This window comes from Oncorhynchus clarkii, chromosome 9, assembly GCF_045791955.1.
Source record: "Oncorhynchus clarkii lewisi isolate Uvic-CL-2024 chromosome 9, UVic_Ocla_1.0, whole genome shotgun sequence".
NCBI classification, from domain to species: Eukaryota; Metazoa; Chordata; class Actinopteri; order Salmoniformes; family Salmonidae; genus Oncorhynchus; species Oncorhynchus clarkii.
In genome coordinates this window covers 74,996,168-75,006,167 of record NC_092155.1, presented here as the reverse complement: position 1 = coordinate 75,006,167, position 10,000 = coordinate 74,996,168, and the positions used below count along the sequence as shown (strand labels likewise).

Below are 10,000 nucleotides of genomic sequence, written 5' to 3'. Positions count from 1 at the left end.
GTGTTGACGATAGAGTGTGTGTGTTGACGATAGAGTGTGTGTGTGTGTTGACGATAGAGTGTGTGTGTGTGTTGACGATAGAGTGTGTGTGTTGACGAGAGTGTGTGTGTGTTGACGAGAGTGTGTGTGTGTTGACGAGAGTGTGTGTGTGTTGACGAGAGTGTGTGTGTGTTGACGAGAGTGTGTGTGTATTGACGAGAGTGTGTGTGTGTTGACGAGAGTGTGTGTGTGTGTTGACGAGAGTGTGTGTGTGTGTTGAAGAGAGTGTGTGTGTGTGTTGACGAGAGTGTGTGTGTGTGTTGACGAGAGTGTGTGTGTGTGTTGACGAGAGTGTGTGTGTGTGTTGACGAGAGTGTGTGTGTGTGTTGACGAGAGTGTGTGTGTGTGTGTTGACGAGAGTGTGTGTGTGTGTGTTGCCGAGAGTGTGTGTGTGTGTTGACGAGAGTGTGTGTGTGTGTTGACGAGAGTGTGTGTGTGTGTGTTGACGAGAGTGTGTGTGTGTGTTGACGAGAGTGTGTGTGTGTTGACGAGTGTGTGTGTGTGTGTGTGTTGACGATAGAGTGTGTGTGTTGACGATAGAGTGTGTGTGTGTGTTGACGATAGAGTGTGTGTGTGTGTTGACGATAGAGTGTGTGTGTTGACGAGAGTGTGTGTGTGTTGACGAGAGTGTGTGTGTGTTGACGAGAGTGTGTGTGTGTTGACGAGAGTGTGTGTGTATTGACGAGAGTGTGTGTGTGTTGACGAGAGTGTGTGTGTGTGTTGACGAGAGTGTGTGTGTGTGTTGAAGAGAGTGTGTGTGTGTGTTGACGAGAGTGTGTGTGTGTGTTGACGAGAGTGTGTGTGTGTGTTGACGAGAGTGTGTGTGTGTGTTGACGAGAGTGTGTGTGTGTGTTGACGAGAGTGTGTGTGTGTGTGTTGACGAGAGTGTGTGTGTGTGTTGACGAGTGTGTGTGTGTGTGTTGACGAGAGTGTGTGTGTGTGTGTGTGTTGACGAGAGTGTGTGTGTGTGTTGACGAGTGTGTGTGTGTTGACGAGAGTGTGTGTGTGTTGACGAGAGTGTGTGTGTGTTGACGAGAGTGTGTGTGTGTTGACGAGAGTGTGTGTGTGTTGACGAGAGTGTGTGTGTGTTGACGAGAGTGTGTGTGTGTACTACATACCGATCCTCTGTTGCGTCTGGTCTTCATGCTATGTTTCCCGCTGAGTCCATCCTCATCCTCTTTGACGGGTTTGAACATAAACGGAGGCGGGTCCACGGGCTTCTCGATGGGGGGCAGTTCGCCGTACTTCTTAAAGTGGATACGACAGTCTGTACACAACAAGATGTTCTCTCTGCCCCCGTGGTGCCAGTCCTTGGAGGCTGAGAGAGACAGGACATGCATTTTAGTCATTGAGAAACAGCTTCCTGTCAGTCAGAGACAGGACATGCATTTTAGTCATTGAGAAACAGCTTCCTGTCAGTCAGAGACGGGACATGTATTTTAGTCATTGAGAAACAGCTTCCTGTCAGTCAGAGACAGGACATGCATTTTAGTTATTGAGAAACAGCTTCCTGTCAGTCAGAGACGGGACATGCATTTTAGTCATTGAGAAACAGCTTCCTGTCAGTCAGACACGGGACATGCATTTTAGTCATTGAGAAACAGCTTCCTGTCAGTCAGAGACAGGACATGCATTTTAGTCATTGAGAAACAGCTTCCTGTCAGTCAGAGACGGGACATGCATTTTAGTCATTGAGAAACAGCTTCCTGTCAGTCAGAGACAGGACATGCATTTTAGTCATTGAGAAACAGCTTCCTGTCAGTCAGAGACGGGACATGAATTTTAGTCATTGAGAAACAGCTTCCTGTCAGTCAAAGACAGGGGATCGTCTGCTACAGATGTTTTAGTTATAAACTAGTCGTTACACCCCTCAGACAGACAGGTGGACATCAGAAACCACTTTTTGGCTCTGCCAGTTATGGTGACAGTGAGGCAGCTGTGTTAGGGGGAGACCAGAGATAACCAGCCGTGTTAGGGGGAGACCAGAGATAACCAGCCGTGTTAGGGGGAGACCAGAGATAACCAGCCGCGTTAGGGGGAGACCAGAGATAACCAGCCGTGTTAGGGGGAGACCAGAGATAACCAGCCGTGTTAGGGGGAGACCAGAGATAACCAGCCGTGTTAGGGGGAGACCAGAGATAACCAGCCGCGTTAGGGGGAGACCAGAGATAACCAGCCGCGTTAGGGGGAGACCAGAGATAACCAGCCGCGTTAGGGGGAGACCAGAGATAACCAGCCGCGTTAGGGGGAGACCAGAGATAACCAGCCGTGTTAGGGGGAGACCAGAGATAACCAGCCGTGTTAGGGCGAGACCAGAGATAACCAGCCGTGTTAGGGGGAGACCAGAGACCAGAGATAACCAGCCGCGTTAGGGCGAGACCAGAGATAACCAGCTGTGTTAGGGGGAGACCAGAGATAACAAGCTGTGTTAGTGGGAGACCCGAGACCAGAGATAACCAGCCGTGTTAGGGCGAGACCAGAGATAACCAGCCGCGTTAGGGGGAGACCAGAGATAACCAGCCGCGTTAGGGCGAGACCAGAGATAACCAGCCGCGTTAGGGCGAGACCAGAGATAACCAGCCGCGTTAGGACGAGACCATAGATAACCAGCTGTGCGTGAGGTTATGAGGTAGAGAGACAGAGGTTGTCAGCCCATCTCTGTAGGAGGTGGGATTCATACACACAATATCATGAGGATAACAGGTCCATATGACGGTGTGTGTATATATCTGTGTGTGAGTGTATATCTGTGGTGTGTGTATATACAGTGCCTTGCGAAAGTATTCGGCCCCCTTGAACTTTGCGACCTTTTACCACATTTCAGGCTTCAAACATAAAGATATAAAACTGTATTTTTTTGTGAAGAATCAACAACAAGTGGGACACAATCATGAAGTGGAACAACATTTATTGGATATTTCAAACTTTTTTAACAAATCAAAAACTGAAAGATTGGGCGTGCAAAATTATTCAGCCCCTTTAAGTTAATACTTTGTAGCGCCACCTTTTGCTGCGATTACAGCTGTAAGTCGCTTGGGGTATGTCTCTATCAGTTTTGCACATCGAGAGACTGACATTTTTTCCCATTCCTCCTTGCAAAACAGCTCGAGCTCAGTGAGGTTGGATGGAGAGCATTTGTGAACAGCAGTTTTCAGTTCTTTCCACAGATTCTCGATTGGATTCAGGTCTGGACTTTGACTTGGCCATTCTAACACCTGGATATGTTTATTTTTGAACCATTCCATTGTAGATTTTGCTTTATGTTTTGGATCATTGTCTTGTTGGAAGACAAATCTCCGTCCCAGTCTCAGGTCTTTTGCAGACTCCATCAGGTTTTCTTCCAGAATGGTCCTGCATTTGGCTCCATCCATCTTCCCATCAATTTTAACCATCTTCCCTGTCCCTGCTGAAGAAAAGCAGGCCCAAACCATGATGCTGCCACCACCATGTTTGACAGTGGGGATGGTGTGTTCAGCTGTGTTGCTTTTACGCCAAACATAACGTTTTGCATTGTTGCCAAAAAGTTCAATTTTGGTTTCATCTGACCAGAGCACCTTCTTCCACATGTTTGGTGTGTCTCCCAGGTGGCTTGTGGCAAACTTTAAACAACACTTTTTATGGATATCTTTAAGAAATGGCTTTCTTCTTGCCACTCTTCCATAAAGGCCAGATTTGTGCAATATACGACTGATTGTTGTCCTATGGACAGAGTCTCCCACCTCAGCTGTAGATCTCTGCAGTTCATCCAGAGTGATCATGGGCCTCTTGGCTGCATCTCTGATCAGTCTTCTCCTTGTATGAGCTGAAAGTTTAGAGGGACGGCCAGGTCTTGGTAGATTTGCAGTGGTCTGATACTCCTTCCATTTCAATATTATCGCTTGCACAGTGCTCTTTGGGATGTTTAAAGCTTGGGAAATCTTTTTGTATCCAAATCCGGCTTTAAACTTCTTCACAACAGTATCTCGGACCTGCCTGGTGTGTTCCTTGTTCTTCATGATGCTCTCTGCGCTTTTAACGGACCTCTGAGACTATCACAGTGCAGGTGCATTTATACGGAGACTTGATTACACACAGGTGGATTGTATTTATCATCATTAGTCATTTAGGTCAACATTGGATCATTCAGAGATCCTCACTGAACTTCTGGAGAGAGTTTGCTGCACTGAAAGTAAAGGGGCTGAATAATTTTGCACGCCCAATTTTTCAGTTTTTGATTTGTTAAAAAAGTTTGAAATATCCAATAAATGTCGTTCCACTTCATGATTGTGTCCCACTTGTTGTTGATTCTTCACAAAAAAATACAGTTTTATATCTTTATGTTTGAAGCCTGAAATGTGGCAAAAGGTCGCAAAGTTCAAGGGGGCCGAATACTTTCGCAAGGCACTGTATCTGTGGTGTGAGTGTGTGTGTATCATCTTACTGGTGGTGAAACAGTGTCTGCAGGCGTAACCCTTCAGCTCCTGCTCACTGTCTTCACTGTCCAGGTCATCTTCACTGGCTGAACTCAGGTCCACTGGAGGAGAACAGAACACACCTTCAGTACCGAGCTAAACATCTCACTGGCTGAACTCAGGTCCACTGGAGGAGAACACACGTCGTTACCAAGCGCCAACAGTACCGAGCTAAACATCTCACTGGTGTTACCAAATCAAATGTTAACATACACCTTGTGATAACCACTGCTCAACTTCTAACACAGTATTATTTTTGTTTGTTGCCGATCCTGTTCTTGCCATTATGAATTGCTTTACAAGCCTTATCGAAAAGGTCAAATGTATATCAGGAGTAACCAGAAAGAGACTTGATGTGAGCAGTTTTTCTTTCCTTGCCTGCTGCTCGTTAGGGCTCGGACGTTCAGAATTCAATTTCTATGGCAACATAACTGTTGTACCTACAGAACTCTGAGGAGGGGGCTGTTGATGGGGTTTGGGGCGTAGGGTTAATGTCCTACTTACAGAACTCTGAGGAGTGGGGTCTAGATGGGATGTTGACGGGGTGGAGGTTTGGGGCGTAGGTTTAGTGTCCTACCTACAGAACTCTGAGGAGGGGGCTGTTGACGGGGTGGAGGTTTGGGGCGTAGGGTTGGTGTCCTACTTACAGAACTCTGAGGAGGGGGCTGTTGACGGGGTGGAGGTTTGGGGCGTAGGGTTAGTGTCCTACTTACAGAACTCTGAGGCGGGGGCTGTTGACGGGGTGGAGGTTTGGGGCGTAGGGTTAGTGTCCTACTTACAGAACTCTGAGGAGGATGCTGTTGACGGGGTGGAGGTTTGGGGCGTAGGGTTGGTGTCCTACCTACAGAACTCTGAGGAGGGGGCTGTTGACGGGGTGGAGGTTTGGGGCGTAGGGTTGGTGTCCTACTTACAGAACTCTGAGGGGGCTGTTGACGGGGTGGAGGTTTGGGGCGTAGGGTTAGTGTCCTACTTACAGAACTCTGAGGAGGGGGCTGTTGACGGGGTGGAGGTTTGGGGCGTAGGGTTAGTGTCCTACTTACAGAACTCTGAGGAGGGGGCTGTTGACGGGGTGGAGGTTTGGGGCGTAGGTTTAGTGTCCTACCTACAGAACTCTGAGGAGGGGGCTGTTGACGGGGTGGAGGTTTGGGGCGTAGGGTTGGTGTCCTACCTACAGAACTCTGAGGAGGGGGCTGTTGACGGGGTGAAGGTTTGGGGCGTAGGGTTGGTGTCCTACCTACAGAACTCTGAGGAGGGGGCTGTTGACGGGGTGGAGGTTTGGGGCGTAGGGTTAGTGTCCTACTTACAGAACTCTGAGGAGGGGGCTGTTGACGGGGTGGAGGTTTGGGGCGTAGGGTTAGTGTCCTACTTACAGAACTCTGAGGAGGATGCTGTTGACGGGGTGGAGGTTTGGGGCGTAGGGTTGGTGTCCTACCTACAGAACTCTGAGGAGGGGGCTGTTGACGGGGTGGAGGTTTGGGGCGTAGGGTTGGTGTCCTACTTACAGAACTCTGAGGGGGCTGTTGACGGGGTGGAGGTTTGGGGCGTAGGGTTAGTGTCCTACTTACAGAACTCTGAGGAGGGGGCTGTTGACGGGGTGGAGGTTTGGGGCGTAGGGTTAGTGTCCTACTTACAGAACTCTGAGGAGGGGGCTGTTGACGGGGTGGAGGTTTGGGGCGTAGGGTTAGTGTTCTACTTACAGAACTCTGAGGAGGATGCTGTTGACGGGGTGGAGGTTTGGGGCGTAGGGTTGGTGTCCTACTTACAGAACTCTGAGGAGGGGGCTGTTGACGGGGTGGAGGTTTGGGGCGTAGGGTTAGTGTCCTACTTACAGAACTCTGAGGAGGGTGCTGTTGACGGGGTGGAGGTTTGGGGCGTAGGGTTGGTGTCCTACCTACAGAACTCTGAGGAGGGGGCTGTTGACGGGGTGGAGGTTTGGGGCGTAGGGTTAGTGTCCTACTTACAGAACTCTGAGGAGGGTGATCTAGACGGGATGTTGTCGGGGGTGTAGGGTTAGGGTCCTACTTACAGAACTCTGAGGAGGGGGGTCTAGACGGGATGTTGACGGGGGTGGAGGCAGTACGTGTCTTGATGCGTCGGAACACAGGCTGGCGACGGTGTCTACGGTGGGCCCTGGACGACGCTGCCTCAGGAGTCTTCTTCCAGTAGTAGTAGAAGGTTATCAACTCACCCTGCAAGGCAAGTGAGACACACACCATCAGAACACACACTCTTATAGCAGTCGAAGAAGGTTAGCAACTATCCCTGTATCGGAGACAGAGAGAGAGAGAATAAGGAACGAGTACCAGGAACACTGAACCGTGTATCTTACTCATGTAGGAACCAGGTGAAAACAGTGTGTACCCACACACGCACGGCATTCACACGCACGGCATTCACGCGCACGGCATTCACACCCACGGCATTCACACCCACGGCATTCACACCCACGGCATTCACACCCACGGCATTCACACCCACGACATTCACATGCCCTTCACACGCCCTTCACACGCCCTTCACACGCCATTCACACGCCATTCACACGCACGGCATTCACACGCCATTCACACTCACGACATTAACATTCACAATCACTCTCCAATTTCTCGTAGTTCTCTCTGCTCCATCACTAAATGTGTAGAATTACATTAAAACAGCAACATTTTGTCTCCGTGGCCAAAAGGAGGGCGTCTAAACTAACTTGCCACCGTTACTGAAAAAAAAATATCATCGGGGAAACATTGCATCACTTTGCATAAAAATAACTCCCAAAAATAAGAGCTGTGTGTTTTATTTCAGACATGGTAGATCATTCCCTAATGTACTAAAACATCCAAGTTAGATATTAAGATGATCTAACAGCCACACTGCGTCACATAACGAGGAAAAGACCGTGGTGGTTTGGAGTGGACTGAGACCATGGCTCCAGGTCACCGAGTCCACGACTCCACGTCAGGTTTTGCAAGTAGCCCGGGTGTGTTTGCACTGCTGCTGTGGTCGTGTCTGTCTGTCAGTTGCAGGATTAGGCAGGGAGGCAGGGAGAGCGGGAGGCAGTCTGGCTGGCTGGCTGAATGATGGGGTATTAGGAACGGTGCTGTTGGGGCTGCCTGCGTGGCAAGCGGCTGAATGGGAACAAAAGAACATATCGGGGAGAGCTTTGCTGCTACAAATAGGACCTGAAACGGTTCTTCGCCCAGCCGCTGGAGGAGTCAATTGAACTTTAATCAAACATTCAGAGCCTGGGCTGTGTGTGTGTGTGTGTGTGTACGTGCGTATTATTCTAAGTGTGTGTGTGTTAAGTCTGTCAGAACGAGGGATAAATCCGTTGCACCAAAGGACCGGCCGGAAATCAATGTCGGAGTGAGGACATTAACACATGGATCAGAGGACTCTGTTGAGGGAGGAAGCACGGCTACATGAACTACTGCACACTCTGAATTATACACACACACACACACTCTGAATTATAAACACACACACTGAATTATATACACACACACACACTCTGAATTATACACACACACTCTGAATGACACACACACACTCTGAATGACACACACACACTCTGAATTATACACACACACACTCTGAATTATACACACACACTCTGAATGACACACACACATTCTGAATTATACACACTGAATTATATACACACACCTTGAATTGTATACACACACCCTGAATTATATATATATATATATATATATATATATATATATATATATATATATATATATATATATATATATATATATACATACACACACACACACACACACACACACACACACACACACACACACACACACACACACACACACACACCCCCACCCTGAATCCCCACCTCTCTCCCACACCCTGAACCCCCAACTCTCTCTCCCCCACCCTGAACCCCCAACTCTCTCTCACCCACCCTGAACCCCCAACTCTCTCTCACCCACCCTGAACCCCCAACTCTCTCTCCCCCACCCTGAACCGTCAACTCTCTCTCCCCCACCCTGAACCCCCAACTCTCTCTCCCCCACCCTGAACCGTCAACTCTCTCTCCCCCACCCTGAACCCCCAACTCTCTCTCTCTCCCCCACCCTGAACCCCCAACTCTCTCTCCCCCACCCTGAACCCCCAACTCTCTCTCTCTCTCTCCCACCCTGAACCCCCAACTCTCTCTCTCCCACCCTGAACCCCCAACTCCCTCTCCCCCACCCTGAACCCCCAATTCTCTCTCCCCCACCCTGAACCCCCAATTCTCTCTCCCCCACCCTGAACCCCCAACTCTCTCTACCCCACCCTGAACCCCCAACTCTCTCTCCCCCACTCAGAACCCCTAACTCTCTCTACCCCACCCTGAACCCCCAACTCTCTCTCCCCCACTCAGAACCCCCAACTCTCTCTACCCCACCCTGAACCGCCAACTCTCCCCCACCCTGAACAGCCAACTCTCCCCCACCCTGAACCCCCAACTCTCCCCCACCCTGAACCCCCAACTCTCTCTACAGACAATCCAGCAGTATCCGTAGGAAGGCTAGCTAAATAGGATGACTAGAGACAGTACAGTATGGGGGAGAACAGAGATAACGTGAGACGGTCTGGCTAGCTGCTACTGCCTGAACAGAGATGACGTGAGACGGTCTGGCTAGCTGCTACTGCCTGAACAGAGATAACGTGAGACGGTCTGGCTAGCTGCTACTGCCTGAACAGAGATGACGTGAGACGGTCTGGCTAGCTGCTACTGCCTGAACAGAGATAACGTGAGACGGTCTGGCTGGCTGCTACTGCCTGAACAGAGATAACGTGAGACGGTCTGGCTGGCTGCTACTGCCTGAACAGAGATAACGTGAGACGGTCTACTGCCTGAACAGAGATAACGTGAGACGGTCTGGCTGGCTGCTACTGCCTGAACAGAGATAACGTGAGACGGTCTACTGCCTGAACAGAGATAACGTGAGACGGTCTGGCTAGCTGCTACTGCCTGAACAGAGATAACGTGAGACGGTCTGGCTAGCTGCTACTGCCTGAACAGAGATAACGTGAGACGGTCTACTGCCTGAACAGAGATAACGTGAGACGGTCTGGCTGGCTGCTACTGCCTGAACAGAGATAACGTGAGACGGTCTGGCTGGCTGCTACTGCCTGAACAGAGATGATGACTTTAAAAGATGCACTGTGTAGAAATCAGTCCTCCATTTCCTGGTTGCTAAAATTTCGAATAGTTTGCATATTTTCCGTCTATGTGACCAAACAAGCAACTATAGTGTAGAGAATCATTGTACCATCTAAACCGCTGAAAAATATAGTATTTTCAGCTGTTTGAAGCAGGTGTACAAAACCCGAAAGTAAAAGACCTAAAATCAAAACTTAAGAACGGGAAGCATAGAAATAGCACATTTAGAAAAATATATACTGCTTCTTAGACTTGCTTTCAATGAGAATGACAGATCTGTAATTCACATTTCTATGTTAATTTGGTCAGGTCGCCCCAAATGGGGCGGCAGGGTAGCCTAGTGGTT

General features: G+C 49.4%; 1 protein-coding gene across 2 annotated transcripts in view; it reads right to left on the bottom strand.

Moving 5' to 3' along the window:
- The window catches only part of LOC139416950 (arginine-glutamic acid dipeptide (RE) repeats a), a 347,908-nt gene that overhangs the window by 18,596 nt on the left and 319,312 nt on the right, over positions 1 to 10,000 (bottom strand). For both annotated transcript variants that reach the window (XM_071166149.1, XM_071166150.1), the window contains 3 exons: positions 6,517 to 6,679; positions 4,460 to 4,552; positions 1,158 to 1,357 (listed from right to left, as the gene is read on the bottom strand). In XM_071166149.1, coding sequence (XP_071022250.1) covers positions 1,158 to 1,357; positions 4,460 to 4,552; positions 6,517 to 6,679 — 456 coding nt within the window. The remainder of the gene's footprint in view (positions 1 to 1,157; positions 1,358 to 4,459; positions 4,553 to 6,516; positions 6,680 to 10,000) is intronic.